General features: G+C 35.4%; 1 protein-coding gene across 1 annotated transcript in view; it reads right to left on the reverse strand.

The window, feature by feature from the left end:
* The window catches only part of ZNF804B (zinc finger protein 804B), a 387,118-nt gene that overhangs the window by 56,342 nt on the left and 305,567 nt on the right, over positions 1-25,209 (reverse strand). Inside the window, exon 2 of the mRNA XM_036326998.1 lies at positions 20,193-20,336. Within this exon, the coding sequence (XP_036182891.1) occupies positions 20,193-20,336 (144 nt within the window). The remainder of the gene's footprint in view (positions 1-20,192; positions 20,337-25,209) is intronic.

The following is a 25,209-nucleotide window of genomic DNA, read 5'->3' on the forward strand; positions in this document are numbered from 1 at the left end:
CAGTTGAAGTTAGCTTTTCTCACTGAGATTTACAGTGTGGACCAAAAGTGTCTGGAATATTATAAGTGCATAATAAATATGTGTTGAAATAAATATTTAGCAAATGAACAACTGATCAGCTTAGGGTTCTTCAACTAGCATGTGAATAGAGAGACCAAGACTTAAGACAGACTGATAGAGTGAATCTCACTGGCATCTCATATTTTCCAGTGCTTTCTGGTCTTAGACATGTGATGCTGACCAACATCAGAATATCAGGAGACCTTGTTAGCAAGAGATAGACCTGACCCCAGGGACCAGGGCAGGCCTGCCTTTTTGAACTTGAGTCAGAATCTCAGTGCTTCCGGTAAACACTATTCCCAGAATTTTCCCAGTTCTTAGTTCTCTGGTGTGAGGAAGAATAGCATTACAACAATCCCTCCTCTAGTACCACACCACCAAACACATCCACAGTTTTCAGATCTGGGTGCTTTTGTTGTGACTGTTATAGGAGAATTAAAACATCAGTGCACAGAATAATAAAATATTCTCTTCCAGGAAGGAGTGTCATTCATTCTGCTCTAACTACAAACATCTGATATGTTTTTGTAATTTCTCATATAATGAAATATGAAGAATCATCCTACAATCACTTGGCTATCACTAACAACTATGAAATTAACTGTCCCAAGGGTTTTTCCAATTTAAAGAGGGTTAAATTGCTCATTTAATGCTGACTAGCATTCACTTTAAAAAGTGGCAAATGTAGTTCCTCTGTATCTAACATTTAATGACAATCTTAGTTTATCTAACCATTAACTTATAAAGGATCACTGCTCTGTTTGCTAGATATTTTTAAAATAGTAATGATTAAAATAAATCCATTGTGTCCAATGTGCTGCTTCCAAATATTAAAACTCCTGATTTATTTGCTTTGTGTGCCATAAAAAAATAATATGTTCCCAGTGGGGCAGGTACAGCATTTCTTAATTAAGCCAAACAGTCTTCACAAATGTGAATGATTAAAACAGAGAATTAAGTAAGCTGACATTTAAAAGTAGAATTTGTTGCCTTAAGACAAAAGCAATCACTGGCCTGTACTGGGTGGCATTTGAAAATGTAAGTCTTTCTCCTGCAGCACTGCTATAAGACAGATCTTGAATGAGCAAATAAAGGACATTATGAAACCCTTTATCAAACTAATCTCTATGTTTCAATATTGAGAAGATCAATACATAATAAATTAAGTGACATTATTATAAACATAACAATGGAATAATTGCATGTAATTTTTATGTCATATAGGCTTGGAAATAGTATGCATTTTAATATTGAGGGTTATTTTTCTCTTTTACTTAACCAGAAATTTTTTAAAAATGAAACATCCTATTATTTTAAACTTTTTGAGTTTTTTTTATTTTTTATTTTTTTATGATGATGCAAGAGATGACCTAAAAGGCTTATTTGCATTTGGAGTCAGAAATATTCTCAGGTTAACCACCAGCATGTTCGATATAGAGCACACATTGGAAACAGGGAAATACAGTTAATTACTTAATGGCATAAAGGTAGGGATGATGAACCAGAAGGCAGGCCATCAACTATGTCCATTTTGAAGCAGTGGGTAACTAATATTCTGTAACCATATGGATTTAATTAGAATCATTTTAAGATCTAGCCCTAACTTACTAACTTGTCCAAAAATATCCTTAAATTTAATCATTATCTAACAGTTCAGTGTCTGAGTGTGATAGACACTATTCTAGGTGCTAGAGTTGTAATCACAAATAATCTAGTGCTACCTACTTAGGATGTTGCTAATGGGCTAAACAGGACATTAACAGTTCAGTAGATTATATAATCTGATAGGAATAAATATTGGAAGCTATGCCAGTTTACAAAAAAGTTCTAAATGATGAGGATGAGCTTTGTAGAAGACCTGTAAATTGAGTTTATAAGATGAGTAGGAAATAGCCTGCTTGAGAAAAGTTGATGGGAAGCGTGAAAGACCATGTATATTGTTTCTCTGGGGGGAGGGGGAGACAGGCTTCTCCCATAGCCTTTTACTGAACATGATCCCTCTCCATAGTGTTTGTCATGATTCACATGGGACTGCAGGAAAAGACTGTTTTCACTGCGTAAGCATGCATGACTGGTGATGGGATTATAGGAATCCATGGCAGAGAAATATGTGAAGTCTTCATATGCAAACTCAAATTTTGTCACATTGGTCACCACTGGCAGGGCCCTGTCACCCAATGTAAAATCACTCATCCTATTAAGACATAGAGGAAAGAAAATTAGATCTGAGAAAGAGTACTCCACAGTAAAAGATGATATTTTTTTAAAAGACTAGATGCAATGGTATTAAGAGTTTTACTATGAGTCAGGATCTGTACATTTATTTAATTCTCCCCCAGTATAGGTATCTTTACTCCCTTATAAATTAAAGAAGAATAACTATAAAGAATATTAGTGAAGCAGACTCTGAGACAAAGATTAAAGGGCAAGTAGGATACTTGGGAGGCCAGGAAACACTGGCAGGCATGAGGTAGGAGTTCGAGAAGGAAAGAAGGCCGGTGATGGGTGTGTATTGAACTAGGTGCTAGTGAGCAAGATGGAAGGTACTTGGAAAGGGATGAAATCAATGCCTCAGAATTCTTCTGTCTGTGGAGAAAGGGACTGGGATATTTATACTCCGTAGAATCACTTGTTTGGAATCCTGGAGGTGGGGTGGTGCTAGTCCAGGTCCAGCCTCTTACCTCTTATACGTAAGAGTAGAATGGCCTTCTGTAGTTTCACTTAGAGAAACGAAAGCAAATGACTCAGGCACAGAGGTGTAGCTCCTGCCAATTGGGAGAAAACCAAAGACCCTGGAAGGACGCAGTGATGAGGACAGGACACTGTCAGCATCTGCTACAGGTACTGTACAGTTTAGAGTATAATTAAAATCTAAATAAAAAATAAAGCACAACTAGAAATGGGCTATAACTAGTTAAGTCTCTCACATCGTTAAAATAATATAATAAGCATGTTTTAAAATATTGAAGGCCTACCTCATTAAAACCAGTGGATAAAGCAATTATAGATAATAATGAAATGGGAAGATTTTAAGTGAGGCACAAAAAATCATGCTCTGCCCATAAGGTTTGAGACTGTGGTCTAATATTAATGCTTGGAGTGGAGAGCTGAAGAAGGCGGATATGAGAGCAGAAAAAAAAAATAAAACTAAGGTAAAGAAAAAAAGCAGTTGTACCAAATATAAAATGAAGGGTTTAGGCAGAAAATGTAAGAACAATGTCAATTCTAAATCAAGCAAGACAGGTCAGTGAGGAGAAAATTTATTTCTAAATTATAAATAGCAGAGGTTATTTAGGGTGAGAAAGATACATAGTCAACTATATAATGATTTTTCACTTTAAAAATATAGCCATAAGACTTAATGCTAGCAACACAAAACACACTTCCAATAGAAAAAGAAGAGAGGGGCAAGGCCTTTCATCCCACAATGGGGTTTGTATGAATAATCATAGTCAGATCCTGACCTGATAGCTCAGTTAGTTAGAGAATCATCCCGATACCTAGAGGTTGCAGATTCCACCCCTAGTCAGGGCACATAAAAGAATCAATCAATGAATGCATAAATAAGTGGAACAATGAATTGAGCGCTCTCTCTCTCTCTCTCTCTCTCTCTCTCTCTCTCTCTCTCTCCCCCTCCCTCCCTCTCTTCTCCTCTCTCTTTCAAATCCATAAAGATAAATAAATTATCATAGGCAAAGCTCCCATAAGCATGAGGGAATTTATAGACACATCCCTTCTAGAAATAATTCAGAATTAGATCTCCAAAACTGGAGAAAGAGAAAGTATATATTCAGACTGGAAACAAAGGCTAGGATTGCCAGTACTAACTAGCAAAATGACTTTGGGAAATTGTTGAACATCTATATACCATAGTTTCCTACTCACAAAATGACACTTTGCATATGATGATTTGCAAGGTAATATGTTTAAAATGGTTTTCTTTCAAACATATTAGTAATTAGAAACCAGAACATTTTATTCAAGATATTATAATTGATGAATTGTTATTTCTTCCCTATTTCATGAGTAATTTACAATGACAAGGATGGAGAAGTATTAATTTTAATTTAGAATTTAAATATGATTTACTAGTATGAGAATGTGCTTGCCCAATATTAAACACTCATTGAAAATAATCTCAAAAAACGTTGAAAAATTTCAATACATTTTTATAACCACTGGAATAAAAAAAAAAATCAGTCTGTTAAATTATATATATATTTTTTAGAGGCCTGGTGCACTAAAATTCATGCACTGCCCGGGGGGGGGGGGGGCGGTGTCCCTCAGCCCGGCCTGCCCCCTCTCACAGTCCCAGAGCCATGGGGAGCGGGCCTAAGCTGCAGTCTGGCCTCTCTCTGTGGGAGGTGACCTGGCTGATCTGGGAAAGGCGCCGTCCCCATCACTTCGCTGCTGCTGCCACTGCCGGCTATGGTGGCTGTGAGGCCTGAGCCCCTGGGCCTCGCAGCTGCCGTGGCTTTGTCCAGATCGATGTCCGGAAGAAGATTTCTGCCCTAATTAGCACATTATCCTTTTATTAGTATATCTATATCCATCTATATTTATCTATCTATCTATATCAAGAAAATCCACATTTTATAAATCTAATAAATGTATAAGCAAACTGCTTTTCTCCATGTCAGTGTACATACAGGTATAACTAAACTGACCTGTGTATTTTCACTGTGGATAAATGGGTCTATCACTATAACCAACCACAGAAGTAGTTTGTCAAAAACAGCTTACATATCAAAATACTTTTAATTTGAAATTTAGCTGATAAATACCTTACATGTTCACAAACAAAATAAACCAATCAATGATATCTATTTTTTAAAAAAACAGGACTGAGAACAGAATTTAGAAAAGTTAAAATGCTATTCTGGCCCTAACCGGTTTGGCTCAGTGGATAGAGCGTCCCCCTGTGAACTCAAGGGTCCCAGGTTCGATTCTGGTCAAGGACATGTACCTTGGTTGCGGGCACAGCCCCCAGGGGGAGTGCAGGAGGCAGCTGATCAATGTTTGTAACTCTCTATCCCTCTCCCTTCCTCTCTGTAAAAAATCAATATATATATATATATATATATATATATATATATATATATATATATATATATATTTTCTAGCCGAAACCGGTTTGGCTCAGTGGATAGAGCGTCAGCCTGCAGACAGAAAGATCCCAGGTTTGATTCCGGTCAAGGGCATGTACCTTGGTTGTGGGCACATCCCCAGTAGGAGATGTGCAGGAGGCAGCTGATCGATGTTTCTCTCTCATCGATGTTTCTAACTCTCTATCTCTCTCCCTTCCTCTCTGTAAAAAATCAATAAAATATATTAAAAAAAAAATGCTATTCTGCTCTGAGGATATGAGAAAGCCTAAAAACCCGATGAGAAAAGCTGAATTAGGGTATAAAAGCATCATGCTCCTGACCTCCAGCGTGCCAGGCCCTCCCTCAAGGCACAGGGCCACTTCAATGAGATGGAAGAGTTCAGACAATGATGCTGTGGGTCCCACGTTGTTTCCTATTTTGCATATATGTTTACCTCTGGCTTCTGCTGATCCACATACCTATTCCATATACTCCTGACACCCTCAAATTCACTGGATTCTGTTCTGCACAAACCAGCCCCTTCCCATGCTCAGAGAGTTTGACTAATTTCTTATACCAGCTTTTACCAGTATCTGGGCATCTGAGACTTAGATTGAGAAACTACATTTAGACCCAAATAGTTACAAATGACAACAGTTATTTCGAATATATAAAGCTTATTGTACAGAAGTGATTAGAGTTACAGTGTGGCTCTACAAAAGAGAACCAGAGATATTACCAGTAGACATGAAAAGAAAGGGGAATGAAGGCTCAATGGAAAAGATATTTACCAGCAGCTAAAACTGTTTAGAGATAGATGATTACCCTGTACTAGTCTGGAATCTCAGGTCTGCCACTTTGGACCTCGCCTCTACAACCACCAGGTCATCTTCACTTCCCTGACAATTTTGCCTCCACTGGGTCCAATTTCTAATCTTTGAGCAACATCACTAGCTCCTTTCGCTAGTTGTGCTTCTGGCGTCCTGGGCACCACTGGAGAAAGGCAGGGCATTGCACTGACGAGCCCAGTATAAATCTCAGTCAGCACATTGTATCCCAGCTCTATTCGTCTCTTGGCAACATCTTTATTTAGTTCATAGAGATTCTCCAATTCTGTGGCTTTTGGATTATTTTGTTTTTTTATTACACTCCACAGAAAGAAATCTATTGTATGTCATGACCCAGGATACTCATTCTTATACATTTAATTTCAACAAAATTTGATGAAATAAAGTTTACTCTTACAAAATATAGTACACTTTGATATATTCTGTTTTATTCTATTTTATTTTGAACATATTAGTTGCAACCAACTGAAATGATTTTATGACCCCAAAATCAATGACCCACTAATGGATCATAATCTTTTGTTTGAAGAACTACTAGTTTCATGATTTAGGTATGTATGTTCAGTATATGTCTACTAAAGTAAAGATGTTAAGACATAAGTAGCTTCATCTTCCCCTTCCATACTTTAAAATGTGAATTTCTATAAATATTCTTTTACTAATGTCCTTGCCCTCAGAGTTCTGCCCCTCCCCTCCTTTCAAGTCTGCTTTGCTGGTGCTTTGATCTAATCCCACTTTACTGAGCTACTACCCCACTCTCCTCGTCCCCCAACTGCCCTCACATCTTGACCCTCCCCTCCCCTCTTTTCTTCCTCTATTGACAGATACACTCAGGTCAGGTCTCTAATATTTTGCAAAATAAATAAATAAAAGCTTTCTTTGAGTCAGCCTTCTGTGTAAAGTACCCATTTTCTCAACTCATTGTTTGTCAATTGATACTTTATTCTTGGTAAAACTTGATAAGTGGTTTTAAACCATTAATTCTTATTACAATTTTTCTCTGTTTACTCCACCTGGATTGTAAGTGCCCTGAGAGCATAGTGTAGCAAAGCAGCGGTCCGTATGCACTGAGTAAGTGGGTTAGTAGCGTACCCAACTCTGAACAGAAGGTCCTGAAGATCTGACTCAGGCTTAGAAGTCACTGGCTACCTCACCCTAGCTTTTTGGGGCTGCTATTTCTGCACTTTCTGCATAGAACTAGTATACTATGCAAATGGACTTGCTTAGAAAGTCTAGATGAGGACAATAGAGCCCTGTTTGTTTGAAAATTTATGGAGTACTTTAACATTCCTCACCTTAACTCATCATCATCACATCATACTTCTTAGGTGGATGGAAAGGATCTAGGAACCCCACTTTACATCTAAGTAAACCAAACATAATTTTCACTGCTCATTGGTGATGGAGTCACAGTTTTAGATTCAGGTCTGGCATTCTGCCTACTTTTCCACATTACCTTTATGTCCTTAACAATGTTAAAATCCTTTGTAATGCTTAACACACAATGTCTGAAAAACAGATTTGAAATTTAAGAATTAAAAATTAATTAATTAGATAAACAATATTCTAACTCTAAAAACAAGACTGGAAGATTCTAAAATTACCAATCAGGACATTTCAATAGAACTGCAAAAAGTATATTGTGAGATATAATTTATTAATATAAGCCACGTTCATTTTCTTCTGTAATAGCACCAACTCAAATCTAAGAGAAGTATTTTATAAAGCTAAAATTATAAATGGTTATACATATTTTATTCTCATATACATGAATATAATTTAAATATCACTACAGTTTAGGATCCTGAAAGTCTTATAGTTTGCCAAGAATGAATATGCTTCAGATAAATTAGAAAGGTCCACTTTTAATTATCTTAAGAGAGAATCAATTTTCTCTGTATGTATGGGTGGAACTTTGCTTTGCATTAGTGAATTGAATATATATCTTGCTCTGTTTTCTTTCAATCATCATAGAAAATCTTGTAATTCTCATAACATTTGGCTGAGTATATTAGAATTATGTGTGTATTTGTCTTACTTACTCTCCCTTCTCATCTCCCTTTTGTAGGCATCTCCACAGTTTGCCCAAGACTTTACAAGTTTCAAAATTGAAACTGGATTGTTGGTCATCATACATTTATGAGCTTCCTGTAGCCTAGAGACACACCTTACTCCATTTTTTTTTCTTGAATCACATTGAGCAGATCTTTGCAAACAGTAGGGTCTAAATACATATTGATTGAATTTATTTAAATTTGAAGGTTGAGAAATAAAAACAATTTACTCACTGTGGCCATTGGTAAATGAATTAAACTACATATTATAACTTGATTTGTATTTGAGAAGCTACAAAACTTGGGAATCAGCTTTAGAAATAGATATGTATTAAACATTTTGAGAGAATGGTTTTGAAGGGTGGTTTAGATTAAAAATATATTAAAATTTTTATTGTCTAATGAATATTTAGTACATATTAAACATGTTCTGTACAAAGACATGGTGGAAAGCATTAAAAGAAAACCATTTCATTTCAGTGCAGACAATTGTTCAATTCTTCAAAAACACTATTTTGGTCTAAATTAAGATGGTCATCAGTTTTGTTTTTTTTTTGTTTTTTTCCTGCAGAAGAATACATATTCATAGTTGTTTGTTTTTAAAACAAACTGTCCTAAAGTATAGGCGACCATCACTGTTAGTATTTTAGCTAATTAAGGTTTTTTGGGGTTTTTTTCCAGTTATATGTGTGGATCCAGAATGATTTTTGTAAAGGGTAGCTTTTACACTGTTCAAATTTTATGCATATTAACTTATTCAAAATTGAATCTCAAATGTATTTCAGTCTCCTTAATGATGCATTGAGCATATGGACTTCCATAAATTCAGAGGATCGTTCAGACTTTCAATATAAATTTAGCCTACATTTATCACCATTACTTTGTGAAAAATCTCTTTTTTGCTAATTTTCTTTAGCTTTTGACTCTATGAAGAAGAGTTGGCTATGGTATAAGAAATTAAACCTCAATATACTATGCCTGTTAATCCTCATGAAAGTTTTTAAGATTCAGACTTTTCCATATTTTTCAGCACAGATCAAATAGCAATTTCTAGTAGAGTGACAAAGTGCTTGATTATCTTTTTAATTTTTAGGTTTGTCATCTGATAATATTTGATTAGCTGGAAAAATGACACTTCAATAGAAAATAGAATGATAAGGATTCTATTATACATAGGCTTTTTTTTTTTTAAAAAAAAGCTGTATTATAGAAGTAATATGCTATTGAGTCAAGCATTGCATTGATCTATTTTATTGTGGCATTTCTAGTAATTTATGGAAATCTAGACTGGTTATTTCTTCTTTCAGCACTTTAATATATCACTCCACTCTTCTTGTTTGTATGGTTTCTGAAAATAAGTCCAATGTAATTCTTACCCTTGCTCTTCTATATCTAAGGTGCTTCCCCTCAACCCCTGGCTTCTTTCAAGTTTTTCTCTTTGTCTTTGATTTTTCTGGAGTTTGAATATAACATGCTGAGGTGTGGGGTTTTTTAAATATTTTGTTTCTGAGCTCCCTGAATCTTTAATTTATTGTTAATAATTACTTTTGAGAAATTCTCAGTGTGTGTTTTTCTGTGTGTGTGTGTGTGTGTGTGTGTGTGTGTGTGTGTGTGTGTATGTGTGTGTGGTTTCTTCTCTCCTCCTCCTCCTCCTCCTCCTCCTCCTCCTCCTCCTCCTCCTCCTCCTCCTTCTTGTAATACCTTAATGTATTTTACACCTTTTGTAATTTTCCCACAATTCTTTAATATTCTCTCTTTTTCACTATTTATTTTCTTTTTGCCTTTCAGTTTGGGAGTTTCTATCTACATGTTTTTAAGTTCACTCATTTTTCCCTTTGCCACGTCCAATCTATTGAATGCCTCAAAGGCATACTTCATTTCTGCTGCAGTTTCTGATTTCTCACTTTTAAAAAATTCTTTATTAGAGTTTCCATCTATCTGTTTACATTACCCATCTGTTCTTATTTATTGTCCTTTTTCCCATGTTTTTATCTCCTCTATTGACTTAGGGCTTCCCTATAGACTTCTTAAGTAAGGTTGGAGATATGCTGTTCTTTCTGTTGTATTTTCTATTGTTTTGTAGGAGCTCCATTGGTGTGGTGGGAAGTGCTGGTTGGAGGAGGTGAGGTATTCTGCAGTCCTATGGTTAGATCTCACTCAAGACTATGATTAGTCTTCAGTGATCTGTTGGGCTATGACTTCCACAAGTGCTTCATAGGACTGGTCTGCCCCTTCCTCACCACTGTTACTATTAAGAAGGCTAAACAGGGAGATGGGTATTTTCCATCCTCAATATTTTTTAAAAAGTTTTTTCCTGGAAAATATTTTTATTGAAGGCAGATCTTAAGAACACCAGAATTCTCTGACACATTTTAAAATTATCACATTTCTTCGCCTTCTGACAGTAGCACAAGGGGATTTTTCCCTCCCATTTTCACTATAAGAATGAAATAGGGCTCCAGCGGTAAAAGTCATAAAAGCATGGTGACCTGCCTAAGACTTCCCTCGCACCACCAGAATTTTAAATCAAACTTGTCCACAATGAGCCTCCAGCAATTCATTAATTATAGGTTAGCTTTTCCTACACAACTATTGATTCCCTCAGAATTCCTGCACTTCAGCTTTGGTAAGTTGTGATTCTGTTTCCACCTGTCAGTTTTTCCCATTTTGGGTGAGACAATCACCCTCTATCCTCAGTTCTGGATCTAAGAACATCTGTTGATTTCAGGATGCTCAGTTTTTGTCTGGTTATGCAGATGGGAGTATCAACCCCCAAATTCCATACACGATAGGCCAGAAATTGGAAGTGGTTACTTATTTTTAAATCAAGAGAATACACAGTACCTAGAACAAATGATTTTTAAACAAATAACTTAAGGAGTAAATTATTGAACAAATGCTATATATGAATTGAAGAATTCTATGAAAATAGGAGAGAACTACTAAATTAAAACTGATTTACTCATTAAATACTACTCCGTTTTCTAACCTCTGACTTATCATTAACTAGTGTGGGCAGTGAGCTCAGTCGCAACCTACAAGTCTGCAATATTTTGGCTATTTGACTATAATAGACATAAAGTTATTACTTAAATTACCAGCAGTTAATACATATTGTTCCATCGAGGAGCTCATCTAGTGCCAGATATGCAGCAGATAATAGTACTTACTAGATAAGAAGAATATAGCCATTTGTAAATCTTGAACAATGGGATAATAGAAGCTGATATTAAACATTGTAAGATTAATTTCATGCACAATACATTCAGCATGGAGCTGTCATAATATGCTGAAATATTATCAAAAAGTTAGACTGTAAATTAGAAAATCTAAAAAATAGGCTAGGAAAAGCAAACGAATGGATTTACAAAGGCTACAAGCATATACATGATAAAGAGCCAAGACTCTACTGTGTAGTTTTTCATGGTATCTGACATGTGACATACATCAAAGCGAATTTGTTAAGTTGTGTTCAGAAAGTAAAAGCCCAATGAGATGGTAAGGCTCTAGGGACCTATCACTAACAGCATTTGTTTTTGCCTCACTTCCTAGTCTAGGCCTAAGATGAAATTAAATGAGAAAGTTATAATTGACTACAAGTTTATATAATCATAATTTCAGAGATAAGATATGTTAGAGATCCTTCAGTTTAGCCCCCCATTTGATGAAAGAATCCCTCACAAAATATTCTTGAGAAATGGCCCTCTAGCCTCCCTTGTGAAATATGCCTCTATCAGCTCTACTGAGTACTTACTATATTCTAGGCACTGGATTAGGGTTTCTCATGCATTTTTTTAATGTTTCACAACACTCTGAGGAAGGTAACATTGATCCTATTTTACTGAGAAATTTAAGAGGCATTGGCCCACGAATAAAGAAAAAAGGAAGGAAGGGGAAAAGTAATGAAGAAAAGAAGAAAGGAAAAAAGAAGGGATGAAGGGAGGGAGGAAAGATATCCAAATAACAGATAAGGCCATGCAGACTCCCAAGGTGAAGATGAGCTGATATGATGACTATAGTTAATACTGCTATATGATATATAGGAATGTTGTTAAGAGTAAATTCTAAGAGTTCTCACCATAAGGAGAAATATTTTCTATATTCTATCTATATGAGATGATGGATGATAGATGAACCTATTGTGGTAATCATTTCATAAGATACGTAAATCAAACCACCATGTTATATGCCTTAAACTTACACGGTGATGTATGCCAATTATTTTTCAGTAAAACTGGGGAAAAGGTGATTAATCAATGATGGGTGAATATACTGATGTAGGACAGAGTGACATGCCAATTGTAGAAAATATTGTGGAAAATAACACAATAATTAATAAATAATAAATAAATAATAATTAATAAATAAACACAAAAATAAACTCTGTGTTTCCTGTACTCACAACTGTAAACCTATTTTTGCAACATCTTGTATATATACCAGAAAGCTGGGTTTATAGAATGTAAAACACTACAGGAGATAAATATTATTTTATTTTACCAACAATTACGGTTCATTTCAGATACTCCTGTCTATATTTCTTCAATCTTGATCTTACAAATCAACTTGACTTTGAAGTGTTGTTGTCACATTAAGAGGACTACTAACTTAAACATATGCCGAATATATTATTGGGCCAATTTAGACAGTATATGGAGAAAATACAAACAAAATTGTAGGAGCAAAGCAAGCGGTAATTGGGTTTAATTCATTTAGGAGTTTTGGGCATCTTTTCCTGTTGGAGACAAGATGACAAACATATTTCTGTTTTGTTATTTTATCCTGAGCAGGAAGCGATGGGAGAATCTAAAACAATATTTTAAGAGTGAATCAGTTGGAGCTCAAATCCAGGCTTGACAAGTGCAGTGCTCCTTCTGAGTGAAAATAAATCCCATTGTGAAGCAAACAAAGAGTAGGAGGATTAAGCTTAATGTGTGGAGGATCTGCAAGTGGTTTTGTTTTTTGTTACTGCAAATATTTTTATGGGTTAATTGTATGGGGATTGAGTTCATTTGTTTTTTTCTAAATTGAGATGAGCCAGAATATCTCTGGGGCAGAAGAGACTTCTGCTGCCAGTAAAAATGTGTATTTTTTGTTCTAGTATTACCTTTTTGCAGCTAACAGCTTTTTTTATTATTATTGTCTAAAGTTTTACATATATCTCCTTTTCCCCCAGTTGAACCCCTCCCCAGCCATTCCCACCCCAGGCAAGCCCTCACCAGTCCATTGGTTATGCTAATATGCATGCATACAAGTTCTTTGGTTGCTCTCTAACATCCCCCCTCCCTCCCCATTTGTCTCTGGATCTAGTCTTGTTCATCAAATTATGTTGATCATTATATCCCACATATGAGTGAGATCATGTAATATATATCTTTCTCCTACTGTCTTATTTTGCTTAACATAATGCTCTTCAGTTCCATCCATGCTGTTGCAAATGGTAAGAGTTCCTTCTTTTTTTAGAGCAGCATAGTATCCCATTGTGTAGATGTACCACAGTTTTTTAATCCACTCATTGGCTTATGGGCACTTAGGCTGTTTCCAAATCTTAGCTATTGTAAATTGTGCTGCTGTGAACATAGGGATGCATATATCCTTTCTGATTGGTGTTTCTGGTTTCTTAGGATATATTCCTAGAAGTGGGATTACCGGGTCAAATGGGAGTTCCATTTTTAACTTTTTGAGGAAACTCCATACTGTCTTCTACAGTGGATGCACCAGTCTGCATTCCCACCAGCAGTGCACGAGTGTTCCTTTTTCTCCACATCTTTGCCAGCACTTGTCATTTGTTGATTTGTTGATGATAGTCATTCTGACAGGTGTGAGATGGTATCTCACTGTTGTTTTGATTTGCATCTCTTTGATGATTAGTGACTTGGAGCATGTATTCATATGTCTCTTGGCCTTCTGTATGTCCACTTTTGAAAAGTGTCTATTTAGATCCTTTGCCCATTTTCTTATTGTATCGTTTATCTTCCTTTTGTTAAGTTGTATGAGTTCCCTGTAAATTTTGGAGATTAAACCCTTATCGGAAATATCATTGGCAAATATGTTTTCCCATGCAGTGGGCTTTCTTATTGTTTTGCTGATGGTTTCTTTTGCTGTGCAGAAGCTTTTTATTTTGATGTAGTCACATTTGTTTATTTTCTCCTTAGTCTACATTGCCCTAGGAGCTGTGTTTGTAAAGATATAGCTACGACATATGTCTGCTATTTTGTGCAGCAAACAGTCTTGAGAAAGGGGTTATGACTTTGTAGGTCATCTCACAAGGAATTACTTGCTACTGACATGTTAGCCATATTAATCATTACAGGGTTGTCTCTATCCAAGTTATTAACATTTGAATACCTATTCAAATTGCTTTAGTATTAATGCTCAGCAGTTACCAGGAATTATATGAAGTTCAAGGCAATAGCTAAAACAATTGAATTATTTCCAAAAACCTAAGTTACACATGGAATGGGGTTGTCAAAGCTAAAAATTCATTTTCCCCTTATTTAAGAATAAAAAAAAAAATCAGCTGGCTGCTGATAAGCTATCTTTCTCTACAAACAATACATAAGAAAAATATTTTAAATTTTTTATCAAATTATTTAAAAATGCTAAATGTCTAATGGAATTAGAGGTACAATCTCAGACTGTTTTACTTCATTCTTTAAAATTAAGTATCACATTATCTCAGTCAATGAACAAAATAAACTGAAGAACAAAATAGATCCAGAGAGACATAGAATCATGGAACAGACTGTGGAACCTCAGAGGAAAGGTAGGGGAGGGTGGGTGGGTGGTAAGAGATAAACCACGAAACTTGTATGCATATATGCATAATCCGTCATAACCCATGGACACAGACAATAGGGTGGTGAAGGCCTGGGGCAGGGGGGTTGGATGTTGTGGAAGCTGGCTAGAAGAGTTCAATGCGGGGGAGAGGGGACATATGTAATACTTTCAACAATAAAGATTTTAAAAATAAATAAATTAATTAAATTAAACATGACTAATTTTTATCAATTATAATAAATATATGAAAAATATAATCTTTATAATAAAATATTATTACATGATACTGATATTTAGAGACAAAATTTATAAAGGCTTTACAAAAAACTTATTAAACTGAAGGATCCTGAGTAATTACAAATTTGGGAAGGAAAGTAGAAAGAAAAATTCAGAATGCATTGTTTCTAGTTCTAATCTAAGCTGTTCTATTAATGACTAACAGAATTAACTCCGTATGATTTTGGATTCACTTCTGAGTATACCAGAACGACCATATTGTTGGGAGTTCAACCGAAGAGGCCAGATATTTTGTCTGAATCCACATGGAAAATAAAATTAAGGAAACTGTTCACATTATTCAGGCCAAAAATACTCTCGGCCAATCTCTGCTATCATCATAATAATCATCACAATCAAGAAGAGCCCTTACTGAAGCAAGAACCTGAGATATATTTAGCTTTGGAATTTGAAAAACAAAAGACTTTTTCATGTTTGACTTCAGTGCATATTTTCTTCTTCTGTACAGAAAATTTCCCTTTTAAATGAAACTGATTTCATTTAAAAGGGAAATTATACACTCAGCTCCACTTAAAATTCAGGTAATTTTCAAAATATTTAGTGCCAAAATAAACCTTTAGACAGAAATATTTCAGTACTATCCAAGGAAGCACTATTACCGAGTCTACAACAAATTTAATTATTTCAATATCTTCCAAAGTGGGCAGCATGTACAAAAATCAGCACAACATTAATAAGTTTTGATCAGAGGAACTTTGGAAAATACTGCTAAATCAGCTTACCATGAGATCTCAGATCTTTTAATATCTAGATATGTTACCAACCTATGCATTAAATATACAGAAGCATATGTTGAAATACAGCCACAAGATGGGAGGTCAACCCAGACAGAGGGAGAATTATGAGCCAAGATGAGCAGGTGGGAAAGCATAAGGCATCTTTTGGGAAACTCTGGAGTTGCAGGAGATAAATCTGGACATGGAAGCAAGAATCAGACTGTGTTCTGACTCCTTAAAAACTCAATCACTACCCACTGAAGATTTCCAAGTAGGGGAGTGATCATATAAATAGGGTCATTTGGGAAGATTACTGTGGCCATAAATAAAAAAGTTGGTTTGGAGCAAAAGAAATACTGGAAGCAGGAAATCCAGTCAGAAGGCCCATGCAAATGTTCAAGAATGAGATTAAATAGAAATGATAAAAGAGAATGCAAAATAAATAATGAAAGCAAGACCTATTGCAAAATAAGAATGAGAGGAACGAGAAGCAGTTTCAAAGTTATCTTAAAGAGATCACGAAGAAAGTGATGGTGACTTTAGTAGCCACAGTGAATCTTTTGCAGTTTCTATCTAAATGGATCATGCTTTCTAATGGCCCCCCAAGGCTTGGTTACAGGTTTTCTACCATATAGGACCTATCATTCTTGATGACATGATTAACTTCTATTTATTCTTTAAGAAGTCCAGTTCACTTGTCATCTCTCCTTTTTAAAATCACTTTTGTATGCTCTCTTAGTATCCTAGGTATACAATATCTAAGACAGGAAAAATCAACATATTTTAAAGATATATTGACATGTGTGTCTCTCCCCAGTTAGATTATGGGCTCCCTGAATTTATGGAGCAAATTTGCCCATGTTATAGGCATCCAAATTGGAAAGAAAGAAGTAAAACTGTCATTGTTGGCAGAAGACATGATACTGTATAAAGAGTATCCTAAAGACCACACACACACACACACACACACACACACACACACTAAAATCACTGTGGGAATTTAGAGAAATAAGTGATTAAGGAAGAGCTCATGGGATAGCAATATTGTTTATTTTGTTTTAACTTTTGTTGAATGTATCGGGGTCACATTGGTTAATAAAATTGCCTAGGTGTTAAGTATATAATTCTATAATACATCATCTGTATTTTGTATTATGTGTTCACCTCCCAAAATCAAGTCTCCTTCTGCCACCATTTACCTTCTTCTTCCTCATGCCACCACTTTGACCTTTTGGTGTTGAACTCCTGGGGTTCTGGGTGGCCAGGAGCTTGTCCAATATAAAGTAACTTCAAACGCAGTCACTTACTGGTAAGGTAATTTCTGACTTTGGGATAAGGCATCGATGGAACCAATCCAGATAAAGGATTCTCATTGTCCAGGCCTCCTTGTTGTACAACCAAAGACTGACAGGTGGTGTTCAATCTTTTCCCTTTAAGGCTCATGGGTTAGTAGCTTTATAGATAAGGGCAATACTGATCATAAACCCGGCTGCATTTACACAAACTGTAGAGTTAGCCTGTTCCCTCCTGCCTTAATCCTGGTGCTTCCTTCTCTCCCTTACTGAGAAATGTCCTACATGGCATTTTTGTTTTGTTTTGTTTTTTACAGAATAGGGAACTTTCATCTGCATTAAACATCTGGTCAGGAAAATATCCTTTTCATCAATGATTTTATTAATTTCATCTGGGAACTCATCAGCTTCCTCTTGGTTGGCAGAAGCTGATTTTCTTGTTATCTTGACATTTTTAAAGCCAAGCCTCTTTCCAAAATTATCAAACCATTGTTTGCTGACATAAAGTTCTCCAGATGTAGAACCTTTAACCTTCCTTTTTCTTTAAGTTGTCATATAATAACTTTGTTTTTTTTTCTAATCATATTTGAGTCTATACATATGCTTTGCTTATAGCAATCCTGCACCGCATAAAAACTTGAATTTTTAATATGAGATAAAAAGGTATTTTGCAAAAAGTGCAAGGTCACACCTGCTGGCATAGTTGCTGTGATGGCTTAATCAATTTTCCTTTTTTACAGTGGTCCTTATGCTGGGTTCATTTATCTTGAAATTGTGGACAACAGCAGCTGCAGACCTCAACCTACGTTACATACCAAGAAATTAAAAAAATATATTGAAAAATCAAGACTTTTCTCTGCTTCTTGGGAGTATTTTCAGAACCATTAGAGGCACTTTGCATAGGTCCTCTGGTGTTACTCAAGGTTTACAGCATTGCACTAAACATGATGAAAAATATGGGAGAACCGCAAGAGATACCTTCTTAGTATGTACACCATTTACCGGGGAGAATTACTCACGCAGAGATGACTAACGTCATAAGGCGATTTAAGCACATACTGAAGACACATGTGTCTACCACAATAGCATCAGGAGGTGGCTACCAAATTATTATACCAGTACACTGTATGTACTATAGTTATATTTTTGCAGTTATGTTTTAATACTGTATCTTTTCATTTGTTTACATTCTCTTAACTATGAATTACTCCATGTATGGTCTATGTTTTGTGCATAAGTTTTGATAACTTTTAACTTTTTATAATTGATTTATACCTATTTTATGGTAGTAAATGATAAAATAGACAGGTATCTACATATATTTTATAGATTCATGACATATCTTTCTCTTAATTTTTCTGATATTTCTAGGCTACATGGGTCATTTGTAAGATTTTTTCAAATTGTTACAAATCTCCAAAGAATTCTCTAGTGTATTTATTTTTTTTTAAGCCTGCATATAATTGGAACTGCTCAGTTCAAACCAATGTTGTTCAAGGGTCAACTGTTTATTAAAAGAAACTTAAAGACATGTCAATCCAAAGTGTAGATATTTTTGGATCCTGATTTCAACTGACCCAAATTCATATGTCATTTATGAGACAACAATGGAAATAAGACCCTAACTGATATAAAGAGATTACTGTTTATTTTTATATATGATAGTGACTAGGTTGTTTAAGTATCATTATATATCTTGAAATACTTTCAGATGAAAAGATATGATGCCTAGAATTTGCTTCAAAATAGTTCCTGGTGGTTGGAGGTGAAGGAGGCTGAGTGGTGGTGGTAAAAATGAAAGAAAACTTATTATTATTGGAGTTGGATGGTAGCCACATAGTTTATTTTTATATGTTTGAAAATTTCCATTTTATATTATTTTAAAATGCTTGTTCCTGGGTCATATCTCAGAGCTATTGAATTAGAGTATCTGAGAATCTAGGAATCTGGATTATTAACAAGCTCCAAAGTGATTGTTATGCACACTAAAATTTGGAAATCACAATTCTAAAATAATTTATCCCATTGTTCTTTCTCTTTTCACTGAAATACAGTCAATTGCATACACATGCCATATCTTTAAAGACAGAAAGTATCTTCCATCTCCCAAGGCCATACGTTTGATACGCACTCAGTAAGTTTAGTGATCTTAGCCTAGTTATTTATTGCTGTTCACTGTGAATAAATATTTTATGTCTAGATTATACAAAACTTACTCACATATTCCAATATCTGGTCCATTTAATAACAGGAGTGTGCATCTTCTCACAACTGCTAGCAATAATCCTTTGGCTATGTGGACTTTATTTCTTAATGGTCCTATTTAACACTCCTAATTCATAAATGCCAATATTCCCATACCTCATGCAGCAAAGATAAAATCTAACAGGATGGAGACAATAGCTGCCTCTTTCACAGACAGATTAAAACAGAGAATATTAGCAGCCATGTATAGGATCTACACTACTGCACACACTCAGGTGTGCACACACACACATACACACTAAGAAAAAGAAAATGTTTCCATCTGTCATTGACACTCAGCTTTGCCCGAGGTTTTGGTTCTTTGCAATGATTCATTTATAAAACAACCTTTTTGACTCTTCTAATAGAGTATTCTTGGGAAAACGTAACCTTTTCTTCAGAATGTCCCCCCCCCCAAAGACTACTATTCTGTAAACCTACACCTTGGAACTCCTGAAAGAATATAACAGATTCTGTCACATGCTGCTTAGTGTTGTAGTTCTATCACTAGCTAGGTGCTTTTGAATATGACATTATTATGTTGGGTTCTGGTTTCCTCCTATACATAATTTCTAGAATAAATGTCAGTCTACTTTAGATCAGCTCTAAGTTCACGTATGGTTTTATGCTACTTCTAGGAAAACATATTTCACTAATATTTAAACAGAAAACACAACGTTTCAGAAAAAAGAAAGATATAAAACGGTTTCACCTCAGCTTCTTAGACAATAACAAACAAGGTCAAATGGGTACATCATTCTGTTCTGAAGGAATAAATCCAGGAATATGAAGGATTTCTCTCACTCTTGCTTACCTGCTTATGAGCATGATCATAAGAATTAATATGATTATCAAATTCCTGGTGTTTGTGATACTGCTTGTCACATAATTCACAGTAAAAGTTTGCCTTCACATCCTCCAGGGCCTTTGTTGTGGACTTCTCCTTCTCTGGAAAATCCTAAAAAGAAAAAAGAAAAAGTGTTGGTTATATTTCTCTCTAATAACATAACCAGATATCATATTATTCAAGTTGGTATTTTATTTTACTGTGACTGACATACTATAGTTAGGCTCATTGTCGTTTGGAAATTCATGGCAATGGAGAAGTAACTTTCAGTTCAGCCTCATCCCTAAGTTATCAATAAAGATATAATGAACTAGCCCAAAGGAGCCCTCAGCTGAATCCTGGTCATTACTCATCCCCTTCTTGCCACCTGTTTCCAGCTCACGCTTCTGCTGACTCACCTACCTGGAATAATCAGCACCGTTTCTCCACCTACTCAGTGACCCCTCTCAAGCACTACAAGGCCTCTCTGTTACAATCTTTTATTGGGACATTAATTACATTGTGTTATATCATTCCCTTATGTGTCATGTATTTTAGCCTGGGACTTGCTGTTCTCACTGTCCATACTGCTTTTCCGACCTTGTTAAAGTAATGAGCGTGTACTCCTTTCCCAATACCCAGCTCTCTGCCCCCCTGGGGAGCCTCTCCATGACTTTTCCAGGAGAAAGTCTCCATGATGGTACTTATTACCAAACACATCTCTGATCATTCCCACTCATCTCCTTCACAGACATTTCTTTTCTACATATTACCCCTTACATTTTTGTGTGGCACACCATTTCATCTTTAGCCCTTGGTGACCTCCATTCTCACTACAGCTACAGCCTTATTTGTCCATAATCTCTAACTCAAGCCTAAGCTTCTTCCACAAGCCTTAGTTAGTTCCTGACAGACATCACTAATGGGTTTATCACATTTTTAAGACTCTTACCCTTACTACTTTCACTACGCTTTATTGCAAACAGAGCTTTGACCACATCATCCCCCTGCTTAAAATCCTTTTGAATTTTCTCATTGCTTATAAAATAGTAGTGATGGATATTTATTGAGCATAAACTATGCACCAGGTACTAGGCTAAGTATGTGAATTATCACATTTATTCCTCACAAAAACCCTATAAGTTTTATCTAAATCTACACTTTACAGATACATCAACCAACACTTAGAGATTACACACTGGTGATCACTGAGTAAGTAAGTGGAGAGAGGAATTTGAATTAAAATAATCTATCCTTATTTCCCATGGTATAAATAGCTGAGCTTTACCATCTCCCTTTACGGCCAATCCCCTTATTACACCACACAAGCTCCTTCCTGTATCATTAGTGTTATTTTGTATCAATTCATGCTCCCATATTACCCTTTTTAATTCAATGACTAGACATACCACATAATAGCAAATGATCTGTTTTCATGCCTATTGCTCCCATAAATCATTTGATGGCAGGAACTGTTTTATTCATTATTGTGTCCACAATGTGAACATATTGTCTAGCCCAGAATAGATGCTTATTGAATATGCATTATGTAAATCAATGGATAATGGTGGCTTACATATTTAGGTCTCATACCATTCCGAAAGTTCTCTATTGTCCCGTGCCATAAAGGAATGTCTGACCCATAGAGGAAACAAAACAAAACAAAAAGTATAAAAAATGGATGAGCAAAATAAAGGATGGGTTTTAGCTTTGTTTCTCCAAAATGACTAACCCTGTACAAAAAGAAATCAGGCCATGAACCTAAATCATAGGAGCATCACTGGCCAGACAAGAAAGCAAGCACAAAAATTTAGGCAGTTTCTCATAGGGTTGGGTGAAGTGATGGAGAACTTAATTGTGGCATGGGAAAATAATAATTCAAGTCCAAATATAAGAGGCAAACACATATAGTAAAGAGCAGGAAGGACATGTATGCCATTAATAAACAACAAAGCTAGATCAAATATTTGGATTGCCTATGTAAAACAGTCGAAGTACGAATTTGGTTAAATTTTAGCTAATGGGGGTGGGGGATAAAAGCTATTGGACAGGATGTATCCACTGATAACACTGACTCTAATTTCAGGATTTAAACCCAGTGACTCAAAGAACCGGGACAATAGCCTACTAGTGTAGTCGCTGTTGAGAATTGAGGCAGGATTGTAGCATTGAAGTAGAGCTAAATATCTTGATGTTGTAGGCTTAGAACCAAGGGAAACCATTATTTCTCACAAGGGTTTTTTAAATGCCCTTTCTTAGTATAATTTCAAGGACTGGATTGGAATGAGGAACTACTTTGGTTTACCCATAGTTCTTAGTTTATGACAACAGCCTTAGAAAACTGCCAGTGCGCCTTAGATATTAAGCAACTCTACCTCAGGGCTTAAACATGCCTCAGCTTTATTAACAGGGTGTGGGGCAGGAGTCATAACTGAGAATTTAATCTGTGATTAAAGTGGATTTTCCTAGTATTAATCCTATTATGTAGAGGATTTTATGACAATAGCTCAATGGCCAGGAGTGAGGCTTCTTCAGTTACTCTTGGTATCTTCATCTAAACATCTTTTATTTCTAAAACAAACTTTAATTATGACATTACATGCATTTCAATGGAAAATGCTATAATTATAAGAGAGTTATACCAATATTTAGTCATATACCATCTCATCTGAATGTTCACATTTTGCAAAGTAATCAGACTAAATTACATCCCTCATTTCTTGCTTAATTTTTCTTGGCAGGAATAAGAACATTCCCAGGGCATATCCCATTTCTCTTATGAAGAGAGCAAGAGTGCACAGGTGGGGAACAAATGCCATTAGCAAAACATAGAGTTAACAATCTAATGTATCCGTCTAAACCAGAAGAGTATAGAGCCAACAGCACTGGGGATAAGAAATGGGGATGCTGGGACCTGTGGGTAGAAATATCAGGCAGCGGAGAATACATGCCAAGAGTTGGGTAGGGTTAGAGGAATCAAATTGGAAAATAAATAAATGATTCCTTAGAAATCTTTGTCAAAACCTGAAAACTAAGGCCCATGATACTACTCAGTATGAGGTAGGCACGAAATCAACTGTCTATGGAGATGGAGCTAAATTGAATCAGCTCTAAGTAACAGAAGGCTGGAGGGTAAGGTCACAGTAGAAGAGGTATCATATAGTCTAAAGCTATCATTTAGCAAAAAGGGAAAATGATGTTAGTAATAACATGACATAGAAAATCAGGTCAATGGTAAAGCAGGCCATGCTTTCCATTGTATGATGCTGCCTCATCCTCCCAACCATTCATCTATCCATTTAACCATGCATTCATCCAACTAACCAGTAAGCAGTCATATATTCAAGAATCTCTTATTGAGCAATTTCTGAATATCAATTTCTTTCTGGGTCTTTACCTCAGAATTTAAAGTCTAGCATTGGATAATTACATGTAAAGAGGTAAGCACTGTAAATTGTGATAGAGTGATAACTTTGTTACTATAGAGTTTACCTAGTTCATACCAGTCAACAATACTTGTTTTTTTATACTCCACAAAAAAAAAAAAAAACCCCACAGCTGAACAAAAAACCAAAAAACTAATAGAGGCAAACAACAGATCATTGGTTATGATAAGGGAAGTGGGGTTGGGGGGGGGCCAAAATGAGTAAAGGTAGTCAATTGTGTGGTGATAGCTGGACACTAGATTCTAGTTGGTGAGTTAGATGTAGTGTAACACAAATATGTCAAATTATAATGTTTTATACCTGAAACTTATATAATGTTACAAGCCAGTGTTACCACAAAAATAAAACAAAGTAAAATAATTTAGAATTATTGGAAGAAAAATTAATGTGTTCCCCCCTCTCTGTTTCTTTTATTCATAGCATCAGATACAGTTAAGCACTCAGAATTTCTTCCCTTTTTATTTAATAACAGGATACTTTTATTGGTCAAATAAAATTGAAGGCAAATGAAGGTGAAATTTGCTTTCTTAAGTAATTACATAATCTTTAAATATATTTAGAGATATGGAGTAAATATAAAAGGAGTAAAATACCAGTAAATTTAAAAATAAGAAAAAAATCAATGATTCACAATAATACAGCAGACATACAAAATATTATCATCATTGATTTGCTCATTTGAAAATTATTCAAATTTTTCTTCTCACATTTTGCCTATGAAGAGGAGGAATCTTAACAGAAAAAATAGCATTTATAATATAAAACTTCTTATTAATCATCCTAAATGATTCATTAAAAGGTTGAAAATGAATTATAAATTGAACATGACTGTTGTTTTAATAAGTCATTTAAAAACATTAGGTATTGCCAGTGGGCCTTTTATGTTGCGCTTCAGTAAGAATTCTGTAGTCATTAATTACTTTTCATAATTAATATTTTGAGTGCAAGGAGAGAAAATGTACTTTTTCACACCAAGAATTTTACATTCATGCACACAACAGGTGCATCTGTAAAGTGTCAAGTATTCTGACTAGATTAACATGTTTATTTAGAAATAGATGCTTACTATCAAATTATTTTTATTATTGTAACGATACTTACACACTTATACCAACTGAGCTCTCATTATAATACAGAAATCAGCCAAGCATTTCATCCATCATAACTCCCTTAATCTTCCCACTAACCTTATGATGCATTATTTATTATTATCCTATATAAAGATATAGAAGACAAGGTACCAACAGATTTGGAAACACAATTGATGTTGAAGTGCAGAGACTGGACTGGGACTCAGATCTGTCTGACTTCAGAGGTAATAATCACCATGCTCACAGCTGCCCCAATTACTTCGGCTTTACCCAGACACCACATAATTCTGAGCTGCCTCTGCTAACTTTTATGTAGAGTTAGGATGATACAGAACCCCAACTCCCAGAGAATGGTAGAGGAATAATTATAATTTTAAAAATCTACAAAGCTCTTGGAGCTGAGAGATGTGCACTAGGAAAATACAAGGTAGTAGTCTTGTTTCTACTGGTTATGAATATGTGCCCTGA

Source organism: Myotis myotis, unplaced genomic scaffold (assembly GCF_014108235.1).
Source record: "Myotis myotis isolate mMyoMyo1 unplaced genomic scaffold, mMyoMyo1.p scaffold_m19_p_11, whole genome shotgun sequence".
NCBI classification, from domain to species: Eukaryota; Metazoa; Chordata; class Mammalia; order Chiroptera; family Vespertilionidae; genus Myotis; species Myotis myotis.